Here is a 23,503-nt window from a genome sequence, read left to right as displayed (position 1 = left end):
CTGTTTTGTTTTCTCTGGTTTAAAAATGGTATTTTGTCTAAAGTCTAATTTATCATGGACAGCAGTGGTAACAGTCCACTTATTCACTGCTCTCAGACCATTAGAGGTTTTGGAGAGACATTGTAAATGTCAGTGCACTACTTGTAAATGGGGTACACATGTTGATCTGGTTATCACTTAAGCAAGTCTGTGTACACACTTTTAGACCCTGTAGGAGAACACATTGTGATGACATCAAAGGACAAAAAGTAAAAACAATGTTACGGAATTATTTTGTTGGCTCCAATCAGTTTAACTGGAGAGAAAATATTAGCCACAGTTTCATTACATTTATCTTGCGCCCAGTTTAAGTAAATCCACCCCTAGGTCTAGGGCCTTGGCAATAGAACAACAATCCAACAAATAAATAAGTGTGTGTGTGTGTGTGTATATATATATATGTATATATATATATATATATATATATATATATATATATATATATATATACACACACACACACACACACACACACACACACACTGTGCCTTGCAAAAGTATTCAGACCCCTGACCAATTCTCTCATATTACCGAATTACAAATGGTACATTGAAATTTCGTTCTGTTTGATATTTTATTTTTAAACACTGAAACTCAGAATCAATTATTGTAAGGTGACATTGGTTTTATGTTGGGAAAAATATTTAAGAAAAATAAAAAACTGAAATATCTTGCTTGCATAAGTATTCAACCCCTGTGCTGTGGAAGCTCCCAGTTTGCACCGATGAAAGAAATTGCCCTAACGAGGACACAATTACCTTACCATTGGCCTCCACCTGTGAACCATTAAAGTTGCTGTCACATTTTCTGGATAAAAACCCCACTGTTGAAGGATCATTGGTAAGGCTGTGAATCTGAAGGAAAATGAAGACCAAAGAGCATTCTACAGAAGTTAGAGATAAAGTAATACAAATGCATAGATTAGGGAAAGGGTACAAAATAATATCCAAGTGTTTGAATATCCCAGTGAGCACAGTTGGATCAATAATCAGGAAGTGGAAGCTGCATCACACCACCCAGGCACTGCCAAGAAAAGGCCGTCCCTCAAAACTCAGCGCTCAAACAAGAAGGAGACTTGTGAGAGAAGCCACAGAGAGGCCAACAATCACTTTGAAGGAGCTACAGAGTTCAGTGGCTGGGAGTGGAGTAATGGTGCACCAGTCAACCATATCAAGAGCTCTGCATAACACTGGCCTGTATGGGAGGGTGGCAAGAAAGAAGCCGTTACTCAAAAAGTACTATCTGAAAGCACGTCTGGAGTTTGCCAGAAAGCATGAGAGTGACCCAGCTTCGATGTGGGAAAAAGGTTTTGTGGTCAGATGAGACCAAGATAGAGCTTTTTGGCCAAAACTCAAAGCGCTATGTGTGGCGCAAACCTAACATTGCACATGCATCAAGACACACCATCCCTACAGTGAAGTATGGTGGTGGCAGCATCATGCTGTGTGGATGCTTCTCATCATCAGGGACTGGGCATCTTGTTACAACTGAAGGAAGAATGGATGGAGCAAAAAACAGGAAAATACTGCAAGAGAATCTGCTCCAGTCTGCTAAAAAACTGAAGCTTGGGAGGAAATTCACCTTTCAGCAGAACAATGATCCCAAGCACAAGGCCAAAGCAACATTGGAGTGGCTCAAGAACAAAAAGGTGAATGTCCTACAGTGGCCCAGTCAAAATCCTGATCTCAATCTCATTGAGAATCTGTGGCACTATTTGAAAATTGCAGTCCACAAGCGTCGTCCACCCATTCTGAACAACCTGGAGCAAATCTGCCAAAAGAATGGGCCAAAATCACTCCGACACTGCGTGCAAAGCTGGTACATACTTACCCCAAAAGACTTAAAGCTGTTACTGCAGCGAAAGGTGGCTCTACCAAATATTAATGTGTAGGGGTTGAATGGTTATGCAAGCAAAATATTTCAGTTTTTTATTTTTCGTTAAAATATTTCCCAACATAAAACCAATGTCACCTTACAATAATTGATTTTGAGTTTAAGTGTTTTAAAAAAAAATATTGAACAAAACGAAATTTCAATGCACCATTTGTAATTCAGTAATATGAGGGGTCTGAATACTTTTGCAAGGCACTGTGTGTATATATATATATAGTTGTCATCAAGAGTTTACACACTCCAATGAAAACAAGAATTATAGGAACAATCTTTTGCAGCAAAAGTTTTGTATTTGCGGATGAGGATAAAAGTTACAGGAAATAAATGACTACAATTATTTATTCCAGCAATTTTTTTTGAAAAACTCAAAAAAAATGCTAATTCAAAAGTATTCATACCTGAGAAAGAAAATGAAATTAATAGCTAACTGAGGCACCTTAGCAATAATAAACTCTTTTAAACGATTAGGATATTTCTCAATGAGCTTCAATGCAAAATTGTTCCAGTTATTACCACCTCCATGCACCTCTGTGTTCTTTTCTTTGTACCAGACATTCTCCAAATGTAACGACTATCAGTGTGACCAAGTAGCTCGATTTTTGTTTCATCACTCCACAAAATCTTTGACCAGAACTCATATCCATCATTCAAAATGTTGTTTTGCAAACTTTAAACGATTGTCCTTGTGACCTTATCTTAAGGGTGGCTTTTTCCATGGCCTACAACCATGGAGACCTTCACCATGCAAAACTCAACCTATGGTTGAAATGGAAACCCCTTCTTTCTTCCAGACTGAGGGAGCGTTCTGACAATACCATGAGTCTTGTACTTCTTGATAATAGAAATAGTAGTTGAAATAGGAATACTCAGATGCTTGGAAATCATCTTGTATCCTTCTCCAGCTTTGACAATAAATCATTTTCTGCCTAAGGTCTTTTTCCCATATTTACTTATTAGTAATGACAGCAATAATCCTGGGCCTAATCCTTTCATACTCTCTAAGAATGTTCACCTACAATCCAGCATTTTCTAGACTTTTCTAGAATTAGGTTCTGCATTATCATATTGAAATTTCTAGCACCTTCTAGACAATACTATTATAACATCAAATGGTATGAATATTTTTTAATTAGAATTTTGCAAAAAAAAAAAAAAAAAATTGCTGAAATAAATAATTGTAGACATCTATTTACTTGTAACCTTTTTTTTCCTCATCCACAATAGCAAAACTTTTGCTACAAAATATTTTTCCTAAAATTCTTTGTTTCCGAGACATTTCTATTGGGGTCTATAAACTTTTGTATACATATATATATATATATATATATATATATATATATATATATATAATTATATATATATATACATATATATATATATATATATATATAAGTATCCACCCCCCCCTTGGACTTTTCTACATTTTATTGTGTTACAAAATGAAATCAAAATGTATTTAATTAGGAGTTTTTGCCACTGATCAACACAAAAAAAGTCCATAATGTCAAAGTGAAAAATAAAATCTACAAATTGTTCTAAATTGCAAATATAAAACAGAAAATAACTGATTGCATAAGTATTCACCCCCTTTGCTATGACACACCTAAATAAGCTCTGGTGCAACCAGTTGTCTTTAGAAGTCACATAATTAGTCGAATGGAGACCACCTGTGTTCAATTAAGGTGTTTCACGTGATTTGAGGTTAAATACACCTGTCTCTGGGAGGTCCCACAGTTGGTTAGTACATTTCCTAACAAAAACTACATCATGAAGACGAAGGAACATTCAAAGCAAATCCGGAATAAGGTTTTTCAAAAGCATCAATCAGGGGTAGGATATAAGAACATTTCCAAGGCATTGAATATCCCCCAGAGCACAGTAAAGTCCATTATTAAGAAATGGGGAGAATATGGCACAATTGTGAATCTGTCTAGAACAGGCTGTCCTCAAAAACTGAGTATCCTGGCGAGAAGGGCACTAGTCAGGGAGGCCACCAAGAGGCCTACCGCAACTCTCAAGGAGTTACAGTGTTCCATGGCTGAGCTGGGAGACACTGTGCATACGGCAACAATAGCCCTGGTACTTCACAAAACTGGCCTTTAGGGGAGAGTGGCAAAAAGAAAGCCATTGTTGAAAAAAATTCACATCAAATCTCGGCTAGAGTTTTGCAGAAGGCAAGTGGGAGACTCCGAGACCAAGTGGAAGAAGATTCTATGGTCTGATGAGACGTTTGGCACAAGCCTAACACCGCACATCATACTGAGAACACTGTGAAGCATGGTGGTGGCACAATCATGCTATGGGGATATTTCTCTGTGTCAGGGCCTGGAAAGCCTGTGAAGATAGAGGGCAAAATGGATGCAGCAAAGTACAATAAAGACTCATTTTCCAGCAGGACAATGACCCCAAATGTACAGCCAAAGCCACACTGGAGTGGCTTAAAAACTAAAAGGTCAATGTCCTGGAGTGGCCCAGTCAAAGCCCGGACCTCAATTCAATTGAGAATATGTGGTAAGAGTTGAAAATTGCTGTTCACCAAAGGTCCCCATCCAACTTGATGGAGCATGAGCAATTTTGCAAAGAAGAATGGACAAAAATTGTAGTTTCCAGATGTGCAAAGCTGGTAGAGACTTACCCAAATAGACTCATGGCTATAATTGCTGCCAAAGGTGCCTCTACCAAATATTGGGTCAAGGGGGTGGATACTTATGCAAGCAATTATTTTCTGTTTTGTATTTGTAATTAATTTAGAACAATTTGTAGGTTTTATTTTTCACTTTGACATTATGGACTTTTTTTGTGTTGATCAGTGTAAAAAGTTGTAACACAATAAAATGTGGAAAAGTCCAGGGGTGGTGAATCCTTCTGAGAGCCACTGCATATATATATATAATATATATATCGGGTATATCTATATATATATAATATCTATATATATATATATATATATCTATATATATATATATCTATCATTAAAGTCTTAAAAGTCTTACTTCCTTGTTCTACTGGTCAAAGTGCTTTTTTAGCCCTGATTTCTCCCTCTCTCTCCTGCCATACTCTTAAGCCATTTTACTAGAATCATAATTAATATTCTTGATAAGCATAGAAATGACTAAAAATGTATTGGCCAGCAATAAAGATTGACATACATGGCAGCATAGAAGCAGACTGATATTTATTTCCTGAAAGAAAACCTGTACACTTTTTGCAAGATTTGGAAGCAGGCCAGAATGCATCTGTGTTTGGGTAGTGATTGGATTTTCTTCAGTTTTAGTTTATATGTTTTAGTTTTTAGTTTTAGTTTATAAACATCTTGATTTTTCTTTTAGCTTGCCTTTGTGTTTTAGATATATCCTAATACCTTTTAGTGAACCCAATAATACCCCCCCATTTCTGGGGATGTTAAATATAACTCAATGAATTTTTTTTTTTAAAAGACTCTTCTCTACTGAGCTAATGCATTCATATATATGGAGTGTATTCCAAAAAATGGCTTAAGATACTGTAACTTCATTATTTTAATCAACACTAAATCTAGCCTATTCTCTCATCAGGTGTTGATCATTTCAAATGTTTGGTGAAGCAACCTAACGCTAATCATAAATTATTTTATGACTGCATTGCTCAATTTCACATCAGTGTTCAAAACTTTGTGCCAATTCTACTGGAGGATTCCACACCTTTCTTATTTCAAGGAATTGTTCTAAGTGCTTCTCACAAGGCCAATAGCTGTGTCGCTCCTGCCTTTGTTCCTGGTCCAGGGATCTTTGTAACCACTAAGGGTTACCTAAGTATGCATGGGGCAGGTTTTGGATTACTTTGCAATTGAGCGCTGTTTGAGAAAGAGTTAGACTGGTCAGTTCAAGCCGCTGCAGATCTGTAGTTCCATGGTTTTTAGGGAAGCAGTAATGAGTCAAAATTCTCTTCGTCTGTGCAAAAAACTCAGTCATTGGATTAGGAAATGGAAAACAAAGAAAAAAGTATACATGTCCTGTGGGAAGAGTACTGGATCACTGTACAAAGCCCTTCCCTGGAAAGCAGTTCTTGTTGAAGAATGGAGAGCCTCAGCTAAAAGGGTGGGGTTAGTTTGCATCAGCAGAAGCAGAAGCATCAGAATCAAGATCATTCTTCTTCTTCCCTTCTGCATCTGGAAGAAAAAGAAACAGTGGCTGGTCAGTTCAAGTTCCAGAAAGGGGGTGGGGGGGTGGGGGCTAAATGGCTAGGAGGGGAAAAAGATGCACTTTATTATGTTACACCAGTAGGAAATGAGTAATGACTTCTAACGTTCCCTTTTTCTCCTAATATTACTGATGATGTCATGAATTACTATAAACTATACAAGGACCATGTGAAGAGTAGGAGTAGGTACTGTAAAGGTGGCCACAGTAATGAATAGATAGTAAAATGTAGTAGTGTGTGTATATACCTAGCATTGCCTATGTATTTACCTTAATCTGATCACCTTTATTAATTAAAGCAATGCTTCCCACATACATAATCTTTCTTTTGGGTATAATGAGAGTATTGCCAGTTATTACAGTGCTTTGACCATCAGAATGGCTTCTTCCTCACATATTTACTGATTTAGCCAGGTTTGTTTATAAGTGATTGACTTTTTTACATGTTGGGGAAATGTAACTTTTATACTGTACTGTTGCTAGCATATTTCAGTTCAAAACATTTACCAGTTAATGGATATTTATTGGTAGAGATAACAGAGTGACCAGCTCCACTAAATCATACCTTTTTAGGAATGCTTTGTTAAATGAAAATTACAAACTAACATACAGGAACATGAAAGTAAAGCATTGCGATGTCAATAAAAGGTCTATCCTTTAAAATACTGCATTATCAGTGGTTCCACAGGAACAAAACATTCTGGAAAGAAAGTGTATAATATTAGCAAGCTTTGATTGAACAATTCTAACATAGAAACAAACAAAAAAAAGAAAATCGTAATTGGAATACACTAGATAGATACAATCTAGGGTGTTAGGAAAGCATGTTGCTTGTTGGTAAGATACTGGGTACAGTGTAGGGGATTGGTGGTTAAAATGTGGTTTGGTAGCTGCTGTAGTGGTTTCTCTGTGTGACTGCAATCAATGTCATCAGTGCAAACACAAGGGATCTCAAGCTTCCAAAGTCTTGTAAGTAAAAGATTTAAACAAAATGCATATAACTGGAGTGATATGTGTCAAGTTATTAAACTCTCCCAAGCTGCATTATTGCAGAGGAAGAACTTTCAATGATTACAACTACAACTTGTAAGAGTCTGTCTAAGAGTTTTTCTTGGTTTCTAAAAAATGCTACTTGCACCCATGGTGTTAATTATACACACAATAACTGATACAGTATTAAATACATTTGAATAGTCTTAGGAACAGAAATTAAATTAAATAAAAGTGGTACTTTGCTTTTTGCAGTATTAACATCAAAATAATTAACGAAAAATGTCCTTCCCAAAAGTACAGTGTGGAGTGCAGCCGGACAACAGCAGTATTGTCCCTGTAGAGATGATTTAGAACAAGATTTGTAAAGTTTACCATCTGTTTTCTTTTTTTCATTTTCTTCTTTTGACTGATCCTGTTCAGATGAGTTACTTTCATCTTTCATTTCCCCTAAAATGAAACAGATGCCAAGGAAATGGTTGGTTAAGTGTTATCGTTTTTCCCCCAGACCTGTAAATAAAACAAACAAAGAAACACCAAAGAGAAATGGTGAAGTCAGAAGCAAAATGCTTCATATTCCCCTTAGCCCTTTCAAGAATTAGAGACAGAAAATGGTGTCTTCCTAGAGAGAAGTTGTCTGCGTTCACCTGTGATTGGAAGGTTTGATTTGGTTTCAGTTCAAGATATATATTTCTATTAGTTGATTTTCAAAACCATATTTGCTTCAGACCCATACTTGTAAAGTAAACATTTCGGTACCAGTAGTATAAGCTTTCAGCTCCCTGTTCAAACAACTGTGTGAAAAGGTGTGCGTGTGTGTGTGTGTGTGTGTGTGTGTGTGTGGGGGGGGGGGGGGGGGGGGGGTGCCACATGTCTTGCCACAGAAGGTTCATAAATCTGCCTGAACCACCCCCTGCACCATGGCAGAAACAGGGTGAAACATTTTTTACTCATATGTTTGCTGTAAAGGTGCTGTGCTTGGCTACTTATGATTTAATTCAAAGTTAGTCAATACAATATATTGTTTTTCCAGTTGAGACAGTAGTTAGAAGCATGATCTATATTCAGTTTCTGATGACAATTATGAATCTGTTTATTAGTTACGAAATTATGCTGTTTTTCATTTAGAAAGCTGTGTGTATATGTGCACACAATTCAAACATTTCTAGTGTGCATAATGGTTCCTTCATTAATAGTATCAAATACCACTGTAGTTGTTTCTCTTACCATAGACAAATACGGTACCACAAAACGAACAGAAATGGAAAGCTGCACTGTTCCTTTTTAAAATGTTGTTTTTCTGCAAAAAAATGTGTGGGGTCATGCTGCAAGGGCAAACAGATTATCCTCGTTTTATCAGGAAAAACACATTTGCTCAGTACAACTGGGTTATTTGAACACAGTAAGAAGTGTTATAATTTGAATTCTCCTAAATGTACTGCAATGCTTGAAAATGACCTTGTTTTAGTTCTTCAACACTTGTTGAACTATAGGAAAGCCAACTCAGTTGAACTGACACAGTTCAGCCAGCAGAAGGCGCTCTTTAACAAATAAAGTGTATTGAGACATCTGCTGCCTGGCTTTGTGAAGCTCAGTATTTCTCAAAGCCCTAGATGTGTTTAATGCTCGTCATGCAAATGACCTTCCTGACAGCAGAACCACAAAATAGAATCTCCATGGCTCTAATTTAAAAAAAAAACTAAATAAAGGGAAGCTCTTGGCATTTAATCTGCAGGCCTCTGAAAACAAAATCACCAACACACTGTTGAATATTTTCTTTTCTATTGTTTTACATTTGTTTGTAGATGTCATTTATTTTAAACTGTTAATTGTCAGCAATTACCATATGGTCTCTGCTGAGCTGTTGAGTGAGAGAGAATCTAGGTGGCAACAAAACACTGATAGTTATCTGTTTGATATGTTGAATATGTTGAAAGATTCAATGCATTAGAATGGTCTAAGGATCTTATAGGTCTTCAGTACAAAAACGTGGTAGTTACTAAATGAACCACAGCTGTTCACAGCCCTGCCTCACTACGTTTCAATTTAAGCATCATTTGCGTTTCATGCAACATGATTTGAAGAAAAATTCAGAAACTACACAGAGCTTAAGATTTTTCAAACACTTTTGAAACAAATTTGTACATGAAACAACCCTTTCAAAAGTTTGCTACAGGTTTGCAGTTTTACCTCAAGTCTTTACAATGCTTACTTATGATTTACCAGGCTATAACAACTGTATGCATTATTACACTTTTCTGTGCTTCTACTATAGGAAACTTTTATAAGATTCTTTTTTAAGTATCAGACAACAGACAAGGCAACGAAAAACCAGTCAAAGAAGTCCGAGAATGTGAGCAGAGTGGAGTTGGAGTTGCTGGTGTGGAGAGCTGAGCGGAACCCGCTCTTTCACATCACTGAGAAGAACTGAGCACAGTTTTATTTTTCTTAAATACATGGAGTTTGTACAAAAGTTAAAAAAAAGGTGACAATGCAGATGCAGTCACTGTACAGTATTTTCCATCATGCATGTGCATGTTAACCATTCATTTTCTAGTTTCAAACAAAAATTAGGCACTTTTATGTTTTGCAGGATTGAGAATTGCATTTAAAAAAAAAATACTTTTTTCCCCCTTTTATATTCAATGTGATTAGCATTGCACTTTATAATTCATTAATTAGGGAACAATATATATTCTCCCGATTGTAAAGCTGCATTTGTGCCATATAAAAATGTGAGAAACATCATCAGTGTGTCCATCTGACTGCAGTTATTACACACATAGCCTATATTGTTCTTATACAGTTCTACGGTTATGCACCAATACAGCGCTGTGAACACGGTTTCAATTTTCTGCACTGTTAAGGATAGTTGATTGGGTCAAGCTATACGATTATAATAAGGACAATTAAATAGTATTATTCCTTTCTGAATGTACACATTCTCTGAGTGAAGTAGAGAGATTTCCTGGGTCATTTCTGAAGGTTGATTGCAGCCCTTGACCTACTTTTTCTGCATGTAGTAACTTCTAGACATCACCAGACAGTTCATCGGCAACCACAGGAAATAATGAATTTAAGATATGTTCAGGCTTTTGCTACAGAACACCATTTATTTAAAAATCAAAGTAACACATATTGAGTTTTAAAGGCACATAACAAAGACACAAATTCTGTAAATCTTTATTTGTGAAACCTTGAAAAAATAGTGATAAAGACATACAGTGCTCCCTTACTAACACTGTCATTGAGTGCCATAGTTACAGTAAGCTTTGTTTAAATTAACTTCAGTTGTAGATGTTCAGAACAGTGTGCCAACTAAAAAAAAAAAAAACCTGTTGTTAAATACACAAAAAAAATATATATTATTTTCATTATTAAATATGTGTCAAAAAATAAATACCTGTGTCTTGACACATTCCTTCTAAGATGTATGCTGCTCCAACAACGCCAACAGAGGATGCTGATGGTTTCCCAGGTGCAGTAAAAACAGATGGTGGTGGCGCGGATGTTTTAGTTGTGACCGAAATCCCTCAATAATGTCATGGCTTCTAATGTCTTCTTCCACAATCTCTATGGGAATTATTTACAATACCCTTTCTTCGGGGTCCCCAAATGGCCCACCTGGTAAAATCACAGATGCGTGGTGTGCAGGGTGAGACATACAGAGCAAGTTTGTGTCCTGTCTGTGCAAAGTCACTGGTTTTCGCTGGGGAATCTGAAGGGAGCGTTGCATTGGCTCTGGCGCTCCCATGGGTTTGCGAGGCAAAACTGTCAGGGACTGTTTCTCCTCATTGCTGGCCAGGCACACCGTAGTCTTTGACCCCCAGAGGCTGGCAGCTCGCTGACATCCAGTCTGGAGTTCCTGGGTGTAAAAGAGGAAGCTGGCTTGGAGGATCTCCTGAGCTGTGTTTGAATTGCTGCGTTGAGAGGAAGAATTGATTGGACATTCCAAACTGGGATTGGCACACTAAATACAAATAAAAAAGAAAACCCTTTCTTTTGCATCTGTTAAAATGATCGACTTTGAAGCAGGTCCTCCACCAGTAGATGTGTCAGATTTTCGAATCTGAGAAGTTTATTTTTTTCACGCTATATTTCAAATCCTCACCCTTGGATTATTTGTTTTTCCATTTTCAAACAATTTGACTTCATTTTCTAAGACAGTGGCAGTTACTCTCTTCAGTAAAGTTGCTCTTTCTATGCTTTTGAACACTTAGAGCCATTGTCCCATCTCGTATGCAAATAATCTACACCTCTACCTGCTGAGTTGTGATTCATTTTCTGTTTAGATTCATTTAAATGTATCCATTTCTGCTGCCTTGCGATATTAGCAATTTCACTGAAACTTGTTTGAATTTTACTTGAATATATGCAAGGTATTCCCAATGCAAGCAGTTGCATATAAGTCACATACAAGTGTGAAATCCTTCAAAATCTTTTCACTAAATTCTTTCTGAAGTAGTTCATTACATTAGACAGTTGATGTTTTTAAGGTGCATTCCAGTTCCTCCTCTGACTATAAATAAGTTGAATGATATTCTTTTCACCTCCTTCATAAAAATGTTTCCATTGGAGGAATACTACTTTTCCTTTCAATCAATATATATATATATATATATATATATATATATATATATATATATATAATATATATATATATATATATATATATATGGTGTCTGTGGTGTTTTTCTATGGTCAAGTCAACTCTGGTGGTGTTTTATGAAGATAAAGAAATCTTACCATTGTGAACTTGTGTGTTTTCTGCGTCTTTGCCTGAGACCACGTCACTTTCTTTCTCCTTGGGTTCTGAATGGGTTGAAGTGCCGTGTCCTTGAGTCCCATTGACATTACTTTTCTCTGAATCATCAGCACTCTTTTCAGTGCTTTGTTCTGGTCCCTGTTCCTGCAGCCCTATCCCAGCTTTATCACGTTCTTCCTTTTCTTCTGCCTCCTGTCGGACTTGTTCCTCTGCCTCTTTTCTAGCTTTCTCTTCTGCATCTGTTCATAAAGGTACAAGTACATGTTGTAGTAATATTGCTGTGCTGTGACTCACAACTGCAGGATAGTATGGCGTGTGTAGATGTCATCTCATGTAAATTTTCTGCAAATTATTTCTGTTATAAGAGGCCACCTACAACTACATTTTTTTTTTAAATTTAAGAACACATACGAAAGATGTAGAAAAATAACATAATGTCTAATATACAAGATACAACATAGAAAAATTAGGATAATGTCTGTTTTATTCAATAAAAAAAAATGTGAAGATCCTTCTAAAGATCTACATGAAAATCTATATATATATATATATATATATATATATATATATATATATATATATATATATATATATATATATAGTATATTTATATTATCAGAAAGCCAGGACACCAAGCAATATGTATTTTAACTCAATCAAGTCCTTAGAAGAAATGTTGGGATCCTTATGAAGGGTCACCTTGCTAACATTAGGGTTTTCATTACATGCAATGGCAGGTGAACAATAGCTTCCAGCTTAGCATTTATTCTTAATTTTTTTTTTTTTCTTCAGCAATATTAGCATAATAACAAGTGCGAAGTATCTGCACTGCCAGTGCTGACATGCCTTCCAATATTTTAAATACAGTTTCATTTTAGCCCTAGACTTATGGTCAAAACATTTGCCAAAGACGTTTACTAGTTTCTTGTAGCCCTTATATGTATATCTTATTTTGCTATACAAATAAGGGCGGAACATTTGAGCAACCTTCAGAGTGGTGAAAGGGGATTTCCTTTGCTACTGTATGCTTACTCGTTGAAGAAGTAAAGAATTTCAGAAGGCATCTATGCTTTAAACTGAGGCCCAAAAATATACTTATTCTCAGCCCAATAAAACTTTAGTGGGTGACATACCTTTGGTTGCCTGTGTCTTCCATTTCTCTCTGTTCTGTTGCACAGTCTCATTCCAGTTGGCTTTAAAGTTTTTGAAATCCACAGTGAGTAGGGAGCAGTTAAGTGAGGCACTTCCTTCTGACCCAGTGGTTCTTTTAACATCTGAAGTGGTAATACTGTTCAAACTATAAAAAGGAACAGAAATGTTAAGCAAAATATGGACAACTGAGGTCTACACATTTTTTCTAGCTGTCTCAGCTACTTGTAAAGAGACGTTTAGAATAAAGTTTAGCTTTCTTGTTCTGACACTCACTGTGTCTATAGCTACTACAGGCCTGCCAAGGTCATGCTAAGAACCGCCTGGATTCTCAGACTACATTAGTTTAAAGTGTATGCCTGAAAATCCTCACACCAAATTGTGTTTCTATGAAACGCAAAAACAAACAGACTCAATATTTTTAATAACAGGTAAAATAACAAAAATGTTATAGAGATAGTAAAAGTTCTGGTAAACGTCATGCGTGCATAGGGTTATAGGATTGAATGCACGTGTAGGGGTGCCCTTTAATGTTTTCCGCCAGTCCCTGTTATTTGTTTTTTCATATATTTGGTTGGTCTGCCATTCAGCCTTGTTAGACAACAGAAATGTATTAAATATTTCAAATCTGAGACTAACAGAGTGTAGAGGCACATTGTGATAGCAGCATGGATAATATCTCCCGTCAGTGTGTTTGAACTTTAATAAGAAACAAAACACATCAGTGTCTGATAACGAGAAAGCAACATTGCTACAATGCTACCATTAGGCATGTGCCATACTCAGATTAATTTCCTCCCTAAATAAGTGATGTATGAGTGATGTGCACAAAACTAAGGACAGAATCACTACTGTTCAACAGTAAAAGCTTGTTTAATTATTACAAAAAAAAACACCCCAGGATAGTTCCTTCAAAAGAATGAATAAATAATAGAGATGTTAAGTTGATAATGTTTCTACTGTAAAGTATTATTGTGTGATTCACTAATGCAGCAGTAAAGTGCTCTTGACTGATCAATGTTCAATATCAAATTACAATCAAACTATACCAGGGGGTCTCTTTAATTATTTGAGGAAGAGCTATAGTAAATACATTGTATTCCCCCAGATGTGATTTATTTACCTTCATACTGAGAAAACTGAATACAATAAAAACATAATGAAAAGACATTAATGATAGAGAAGGTTTCTAAGTTTTGTCAGTATGAAGATTTGTAACAGTTTATGTTATGAAATAAACCCCACAGTATACTTAAGTGGGTTAAGAATAGGTTTTGATGTTTTGATTTATTGTATTCATATTCAATGCTTAAGCAATAATTTGTTTTTAAGTGTAGTGTATGAGGGGTAAACACTCCGAGTTCTAGAATTTGGAATGCTTTCCTCCGAGTTCACTGCGCACCGCTGTTATACACCATTACTTTATAAAAAAAAGAAAATAAATGAAAATGTCTGTTAGCTTGCCTTTGTTTTATTTTTCTCTAGCTATTTTCTTCTGTGGTAATCTCCACAGTAGTGATGAAATGTTTTTTTTTTCACCTTAAATTAATTCTATTTCAAACACTACGGAAATCAAAATCTGCAGTGTATCGTTACGTATCCTGCAGCAGCAGAGCTGATGGGTTGGAAAGGGATGGTGTATAACAGAAGATGGATGCAGGTAAGGCAGGAAAGTGGACATAATCCCCTGCAGGGAGTGGGATAGAAATTAGGTAGTCCTGCAAAAAGATTTTCTGATCTTTCCATAGGGTGATTCCTAATGTTTCCACAGCAAAAAGAGTCACAGTGTACAGCTGCAGGACCTTGCACATGCCATCTCTGAATGTCAGCGAGCTACCATAACAAGTTTCAACATTCTAGTATGGATCCGTTCTAAACCAGTGACTCACAGATTGTCATCAAGTGATATAGTGAAATAATCAAGACCCAGTAGCTGAATAAACCTATCACTGGCAAGGATTAGCACACACATGCATACATTGCCTTCCTATGTACTGTATGTGATGAGATCTTTCAGCCCTCTCTCTAATGTTTAGTAGTTATGTTTGGGTATTTATATTTTGAATATATTGTGTGCAAAATATTGTTTAGTTGTATCAGTGTGGACAAGGTTTACATTATTTTGTCATTGGCTACATCATGTGGTATGCTCTTATTTTTTCAAGATGCATGTCAGTTGATGTTGTAACTTATAGTGTGAAGTCGGTGTTTGTCAAGGCGGCTACTGGAAATTAGGCTGTTTATTTAACAGGAGAGTTGTCTCCCTTCCTACATAAATAAATACATTAAAAATACATTTTTAAAATCCTGATGACCAACCTGGAGCGTCGGAATCCTGCAAGGCCAGAGCGAGAGGCTTCTTCAATGAGAGGGGTGACAGCCTTCTCGGTCATGTCAGTAAGCACAGTGAATGTGGGTTCCACAATAAAATCAATGAAACCTGACAGGAAAAAAAAACAAAAAAACAACAACATAGTATGGATGAGAGAACAATTCTCTTTGATCTTCGTGAACTACCAAAATTAGGAATTTATCAAACATTGGCATTTATTGGTCATGCATTTCTGTCCTAGCTATTGGTTTTAATTATCTTTTGCCACGACCAATAGGCAAATTACAGCACAAGTGATTGTTGCTAGGGGAACGCATACTGTATATTGTGCTTGTCCTAATACTGTCTGTTGAAAAAAAAGCTTGTATTTTGAATTAGAGTCTGATACGCGGTAAACTTGAAAGCTGAGCTCACTTCTTATTTTTAAGTGCATCGTTAGTTCTTATTCAGAAATTGTGCTGCCAAGGCAACTTGATTGTTATGAGAATGAAGTAGCAGTGGTTCTTTTCAGTAAGTACCCCAGTGCCAATGCAATAGCCAGGCTAGTTCCCAATCTTGGCTATTAATAATTCAGAAACACTCCTGCAAAAATTAATGATTTGGTCTTTTAAAAACTTAAATCCTCACAGACTATGAGCTTGAATCATGGATTTTGCCAATGCTATGATTTGGTTGCGAACTGTTTGTCCAACACTAAAAAGCTAGAGCATATGATGACCTTAGAAACTGGTGGCTGCCTTATTGCATGCCAAGGGTGCAGTTCTAGGTGACCGGAAATACACTTGTGGTTGAAATCCATTAACATATAAATGACGTTTAAGTACATTCATAAATAATTTCTATTAAAGTAGTGGTTAGGGCTCTGGACTCATAACGAGAGGTTAGTGGGTTCAATTCCATGTGGGGGGACGCTGCTTCTGTACCCTGGAGCAAGGTATTTTACTTAGATTGCAGTAAAAAATAAACAGCTGTATAAATGGGTAATTGTTTGTAAAATTGCCCAAGAAATTAATAATAATATGTCATACAAAAATATTATAAACACAGGCATTAGTGTTTGTTTTAAAGGCTGGAATACTAGTTTGAGATTTCGTTTTAAGGTCTATACCCAAGAAATGGCTTACCTATTTGAGACTGAGCCACCATGGTGGACTTTCGATCACAAAGAGGGGAGAAGGGTAGCCCAAGTTCTGCTTCTTTATCTCCCTGTAAAGGTAAAGTGGATCATTATTTATCGACAGTAAAGTTTACAGGGCTTTATAATGAGACAGAACAACACCGGTTTACACTTTAATTAACTGATTAACATCTTCAGACCTGATGGTTATTTTTTAAACACATTTTCTTATTTACATTAATGTGTGCTTCAGTTCCATTAAAATAAAAAACAATAAAAATAATCATATAAAAATGCTGCACTAATAAATGACTCTGGAGAGGAAGATCCTGAAATCAGACCATGCAAATCATGGTTTGCCTGAATTAAAAGTCACGACCTTAACATTTTCGTTAAGAAAGCACTTACATGATAATGTTATTTAGTCCATGCATTTTTGGTACAGGTACGTCAAATAACCGTCAAAATCGAGGTATGGTCACCTGCTAAGAAACCACTTGCAATAGGGTTTTTGTGACATCAGCCATACTGATATTGACTTTTTTTTTAAAGCACTGAAAAAAAAAAAAAAAAAAAAAAAAAAAAAAAAAAAATATATATATATATATATATATATATATATATATATATATATATATATATATATATATATATATATATATATATATATATATATATATATATATATATATATATATATATATATATGGTTGGTTGATGTCACAAATAGGTTTTCTTTGTGATGTGTCATGGAATACAGAAGGCAAAACTTGCACACAGATTGGCTGAAAGATCCTGCACAGTCTATAGTAATAGTAGGTAACAAGCATGTGGGTCAAAATGTATTGAGGTTTTGTATTGCAATGTATATAGACATTTTTAATGAGGTACTATGGTATGCATATGGGAAAAGATCTGAAAGAAATAAATTAAGTTATAAAATTATAATAGGCTATCGCTTACACTAGTTCCACTGAAGTTTAATTACATATTATTAATATGTGTTTCATAAGGTTTACCCTCCTCATTCAGCATGGTGATCATCAGTATCAATAGGGTTAACAATAAAAAGAAGAATTTCAGCTTAAAACTAAATATATCTGGTAAATTATAGGCTGTACATTTCTTAACTCCAAATCAATTAATTTCAAAGAGTGGCGAAAATTATTATAATTCTAATACAGAAGTACCATAGTATTGAAATATACTTATCACAAGCGGGATTTGATGTTACAGGACCATAAGCTAAGCTTTATTGATTGAGCTACACAGAGAGCTATGTTTGCTTATTAGATTTCAGTGTTTTTATCAGTAAAAGTCTGGAGGCGACTCCATCTCCATTATGTAATAACCTTTTTTATTATTATAGTTATTCATAAATGTATAAAAATATTTTTATGTCTTGAAATTACTCAGGGAAGTCTGTTGTGTATGGCTTGAGACTGTGCTTTTGACTCTTTCCCTGGTTGGGATCATTTTATTTATTTATTTATTTATGTATTTATTTTATTAATTTATTTCCTTTTCATATCAAGTTACATTTGTCTTGTGTCATTTGTATTTTATGCTGTGTGATAAGCATTTCTTAACGCATGATTTGCAATGCTGTTACAGAATACATGGAAATGTATTTTTGTCTCAGTAAGATGACGATTCTTTAACTTGTCCCTGGAATTTGACTCATTATACTATTTCAATTGAGCTAGACTGGCACTGATCTATGCTCTCCAAGCGTTCCACACTTGGAACCAAATGTTTTGCATCACCTATAATTTTAGGATTGAGACATAGTTAAAATAAATAAATAAACACAATTTAGGTATTTTATGATATAATATAATCAAAGAAACTACAAAATGACATCACAAAAGTCTACCGGAAGCCATAATAGTAGTACAGTATTTCATGTTAGATTTCAAAATGTCACGTTTTTCAGTTTTTGTCAGTTTTTTGTTAAGTATATGGAAAAATGCAAAACGGCTTGTAATTCAATATGTTGACATAACATTATTCCGCAGGTTGCATTTGACTTTATGAAGCAAAATTAGTTAATTCTATAGGGTGATGGAAAGCTTTTGGCCATAGCTGTACTGTAAGTGGTTAGGGGGGTATATTGTGGATTTTTTAATTATCCCAGATTCAAACATATTGTAGCCCCTTTTGTTAATACAGAACAAACAATGGGTTAAGCTTCAACAGCCTTAACTGCATTTAAATAAAGTTCCATAGCCATCCACTACATCTGCAATTGCTCAGCATCAGTTAACTATTTTAAAATCGATTAGGCAGGCATTAGGGGCTCCCTCTAAATGGTAAATACCATTCCAAAGATGTCATTTTCTCCATAATCATTTTCTTTTCCTTAGTTATTGAACATCTCATTACTACTCAACAACTGAATACCAAGTTTCAATAGTAAATTATAACCTTGAAACTGGACACAGGTGCTTTTGTGAACACAAATATAACATCCTAGCAGACATATGCCTCTTTTCCAATGTGGACCAGGGCTAGTGCTGGCCGGCCTTGACCAGCCCAGGTCAACAGAAACGTGTGGCCAAATTCGAAAGTTCTTGTGCTGCATCATCAGGTTGCTGGGGGGTTGTGGGAATGTGTTGCTCTGTGTTTTAAAGAAACCTGTACTAGTAGGAGTTCAGAGAAAAAAACTGCTAGGGCCATGGATGATGCAATTGAAAAACATTTTGTCACTATTTTTATTTTTGTGCAATACACGATTGTAGACAGCATTCACAAGACCCATTTTTCTGACCCAAAGAGAAGCTCCCATGTTAAAAACATCCCATGTTAAAAAAATACATAAATTTAGTACCACAGCTATTTTTTCATAGACTCGAATATTCCGCGCAGCGCCCATTAATTGTTTTTGTATTTCCGAGTCAGCCCATATGGATAACAAATGTGTCTCCTCGTTTTTTCCACATGCCACCACAATTTTGTTCGACAGCAGCCATTGCAAAGGGTTAAATGTTTTTCTGTTCCCCTGCCAGCTTTCTATACAAGCGCACGCCTCCCTGCTACATGATGATGTAATTCCTGTGTCAGCAGTCTGTCATGTATGATAAAGCAAAGCAGGCCAGAAGAAATGTCTGAGGCCGGCCAGGGCTGTTGTGGCCAGTGGAAACACCTCTTTTACGGCTGTGTCGTAATTCTGGTCACGGTTTCTGAAATATGGTTGGGGTTAAAACAAATGTGCCTACAAAATGGTGTGGTCATAGTTTTTATTATCAGGAATTAAAAAGTCATATAACAGAAAATATGGGAGATATATTAGGTTAAGGCACCATTTAATGAATACAGTCTTCTTTTACCAGTATATTAAAAACAATTCCTTGTTACAATACCTGTCTAAAGAACTCCTCCAGCAGTGACATGGTCCAGCGATGGTGGAGGTCCCAGTTTTTCGCAGGGTGACTGATATCAGCAGTGTGTAACAACAGAGATAAGGCTTTAGGCTTGTCAATCCTGCAAATCCAAATGGTTGTACAAAAAAAAAAAAAAAAAAGAGGAAGAATCATATCTGTGATACAGTAACACATTATTGCTTATGACAAGTCCAGATGGTAGGCCTGCTGTGCAGGACTTGTAATCTAATTGTCATAAACTGTTTCTCATAAGAGCACATCCCTATAACATTTTGGTATTATTATAACAGTGGGTCCAGATTTTGATCATAAGGAAAGGAACTAAGGCTAAGGCAAAGGTTGTTATTGCCCGATTATGGGGCATTAGGTGGGTAAAAACAGGCACAATCGGACTTTGCCCAGTGAAGTGATTTTGGTTCCACGTTTTTCACTGAGTTGCTATGCCAGGTGATGGACAGAAATTTGGGAAGTGGCCTCATTATCATTTTCACCTAAGTGATTTTGAAACCGGGGCACATGTTTGCTTTTGCGTTTGAAAGAAACCTCCTTTTCAACGTGCACATGCTATCACAGGGGAGGTCCTGAAAACATAATAAACAGCAACTTGTGAGAGAGAAAACTAGAAAGATACACATTATTTTAATTAAAAATCTTTGTTTGTCAATTGTAAGATGAAAAGTTATCCTCTTTGTTAAATAGTTGAATGTTTATTATTATCGATAAAACACAAAAAAGCATATTCTGCAAGAAGTATTCCACATTAAAAGAGAAGTCAGTGTCTCTTGAGTTGCTAACCCTTTTGCCTTCCACTTTTCATGGATTGGTCAGTGCTAACCAAATCTGGCCAGCTGTGTTTGCTGTGTTTAAAATAACAACATGGGAGACATGCTCTGACGCAAAGCACTCACTCTTGAGTTTGCACATTGCGTTCCATTGTCTTAGCAGGTATCAAAATTGGAACCGGTATTTTATTATGATTTTTTTAAAGAAAGCTCTTGCACAGTTCCAAAGCTGTTTGAAGATCTGACCATTATTATTGGTTAAAGAACATCAGTGGAAGTGCAGTCCTCTTCACTGGTATTATTATGCTCGGTACAGTGACTAATTAACAAATGAGAAAATGTCTCCACAGAGGGAACTTGCCGTGGCTTGCCATGACTCACCCTTCAGGCTGCTGTAAGGAGTTCTTCATTGCCTTGATCTGCTGAAAGTGACAGGACATATCTGTAGCCAGGACCATCTCCACCACGAGAGCCCTCAGTTCTCTATTTTTTGAGGTATAGGAAAAAAAAAAAAAAATTTTTACTCAATAACCCCATATTGCACCCAAACATTGACGCTTTTTGACCTGGTTCAGCCTGTCTTCCTTTCTAGGATTTCCGTTCTAAAACAAAATGAGTTCCTAGAAAAACTTTTTAGGTTTTAATGTTTACCCTCAACTTAAGACTCACTAGCTTAAAGAAATGCATTGACAGCAATCAAGTCTCACAAAAGAACTTTATAACCATATTTTTAATAAATAATTTAAAGCCAGCAGTCAAGTGTGTCCCTGTGTGAATGCTGTTATTGGAGCAAAAATAAATAAATAAATAAATAAGAAGGAGTTGCTTTGGAAGCAGTGCTTTTGTTTCTGTCACAATAACAAACATACAGTATATTTACTTTTGTGAATCATTTCAAACGTTACTCTCTTGAAGGCACGCATCATTCAGGTTTTCCTGATTCAGTTAATGGGTCACCTGCTGAAAGCAGATAGTTACATGTAATTGCTTTTTTTAATAATCAGCAGGTTTAGCATACGAATGCCTCTGGGAAAGACACGGTGTGCACAGTATCATAGCCAACAGCTGAGATCGCAGGCCATGAGGAGGCAGGGGCATATTGTATGAATGCATGTGACAGTTGAGATAAATAGTGGTAGATTTAAGTACTGTAGTGTAAGGTTGTACCATTTATGGAAGGAGGAGTGATGGAACATCAGAAATCTACTGCCCTGACTGAAAATAAGCAAGCTACTATTTCTAGTTGTAGTTTTGATTCATATCCCTGAGATGAGACATGAACCTGGACCTACAGCTTCATACGTGAATGGTGGTCCCAACAACAATTACAGTAGCCCACATCTCAAAACTGACACATAAGTTTGCACAGTGGGCTGCGTCTTAAAGTACTTTGTTTTAAGGATTTATGTAAACAATGCCTTTTCACTTTAGCTATTGTTTATTAGTCCCTCATATTTCAATGATACTACATCATCTAATTTACAAAACATTAAAAAGAAAAATGACTAGCTTCATTGTGGCTATGTCATCCTGGTTCAACAGCTAAAAGAACAACACGAAACCATGTGATCGCTGACTGTTTTTCTCTTCCTTTACCTCCAGTCATCCTTTGACAGATTATAAAAGATGTTCATCTCCTCATCATCCTGCAGGAGGCGGTAAGCTGCACTTACATGGTGATTTTCTAGCACCGCTCTGTCATTATATAGAATAGCTGAGTCCGATCTGCAAGTAGATAGCTCTGTATTAATTGCAGTATTGAAATGTGTAAAAGCTTTAGGGTTCGGGTTAGGGTGATAAGTGTGATTACAATCAAGGATAAAAATGAATACAGTTGTTTCTCAAAAGTCAGTACATCATATTTGGCACATGTTACCTTGAATATGAGCCTTTTTTTACAATCTTTAAACGTGAAGATCTCAACGTGGTATCAGACGACAGGTTGTGGAGAATATTGTAATTAAGTAGTTTACTTTATCATTTTCGTTAATATATTAAACACATCACAAAAACTAACCCAATAGTGGAAGCTTGTCACACTACTTTATCCTTAATAACATTAAAGACATCTCAGAACACGAAACATGCAAAAAAGTGTTTTAGACTTTTTAAACTTTTAAAAACTTATGATGCTGCATACCTAAAATACATACTTCCTGCCTAAACCTCCTGAGTATCTCCAATCACTAGAAAAAAATTAAGACTAAAGATGATACTTGATGTACGTTGTTCTGAATAAATTATCAATTGGGCATCTAATAAACGGCAAGAAAACTGAAAACAAATGTGAGCAACTATAGAAATGACAACAAACTATCAAAAGCAACACAAACATCAATGACCGGACAAATGTAAAAGCATCAAGCACTTTATTTTATTATTCTGACAGTGCAGATTAAACTTATTCTAACATAATTTGTGGTTGCTTTGGATGTTTTTTTGACGCACACCTCACACTGACCCTTGGGACATCAATTAGTGCGATTCACACTATGAATAATAAACCCAGATGAATCACCAATCTCTTTTTTTGTATGCAAAGCTGTTACCTGGTCTGAATATGAAAGTTGTTTGTAGTCCCAGTGTGTTCATAGTCATGGACAGCAGCAGCAAAAATCATAGCTAAGATCTCCAGCTCTGTCAGCCAGTGCTGCAAAACACATTATAGAGCAATCAGATAAACCTGTCAATTTTTTTAAGATTTAGGACCTTGTCTTTGAAGGCAAACTTCTCTGCTGACAAGTCAAACTGCTCATCATTGCCTCTCCCCTACAGCCCTTCACAATTGCATTAATTACAGGTTTCCATAATTTGGACTGGGATATGGCAATTTTGTCCCATAGCTAGCAAAAGTTTAGGAAGCAAAGTCTATGCA

General features: G+C 36.0%; 1 protein-coding gene across 3 annotated transcripts in view; it reads right to left on the bottom strand.

Moving 5' to 3' along the window:
- The window catches only part of LOC121314215 (calcium/calmodulin-dependent 3',5'-cyclic nucleotide phosphodiesterase 1C-like), a 107,319-nt gene that overhangs the window by 4,378 nt on the left and 79,438 nt on the right, over nt 1–23,503 (bottom strand). Inside the window, exons 8-17 of one of the 3 annotated variants that reach the window (XM_041247243.1) lie at nt 23,178–23,278; nt 22,225–22,353; nt 21,010–21,111; nt 19,826–19,946; nt 16,471–16,552; nt 15,334–15,454; nt 12,999–13,162; nt 11,847–12,104; nt 7,476–7,550; nt 4,967–6,079 (exon numbers count right to left, since the gene is read on the bottom strand). In XM_041247243.1, the coding sequence (XP_041103177.1) occupies nt 6,015–6,079; nt 7,476–7,550; nt 11,847–12,104; nt 12,999–13,162; nt 15,334–15,454; nt 16,471–16,552; nt 19,826–19,946; nt 21,010–21,111; nt 22,225–22,353; nt 23,178–23,278 (1,218 nt within the window). In that variant the 3' untranslated portion in view covers nt 4,967–6,014. Of the gene's footprint in view, nt 1–4,966; nt 6,080–7,475; nt 7,551–11,846; nt 12,105–12,998; nt 13,163–15,333; nt 15,455–16,470; nt 16,553–19,825; nt 19,947–21,009; nt 21,112–22,224; nt 22,354–23,177; nt 23,279–23,503 lie in introns of those variants that run through there. The other 2 variants (XM_041247244.1, XM_041247242.1) reach the window with 2 other exon arrangements.

This window comes from Polyodon spathula, chromosome 4, assembly GCF_017654505.1.
Source record: "Polyodon spathula isolate WHYD16114869_AA chromosome 4, ASM1765450v1, whole genome shotgun sequence".
NCBI lineage: Eukaryota > Metazoa > Chordata > Actinopteri > Acipenseriformes > Polyodontidae > Polyodon > Polyodon spathula.
This window is presented reverse-complemented; position numbering and strand designations above follow the sequence as displayed.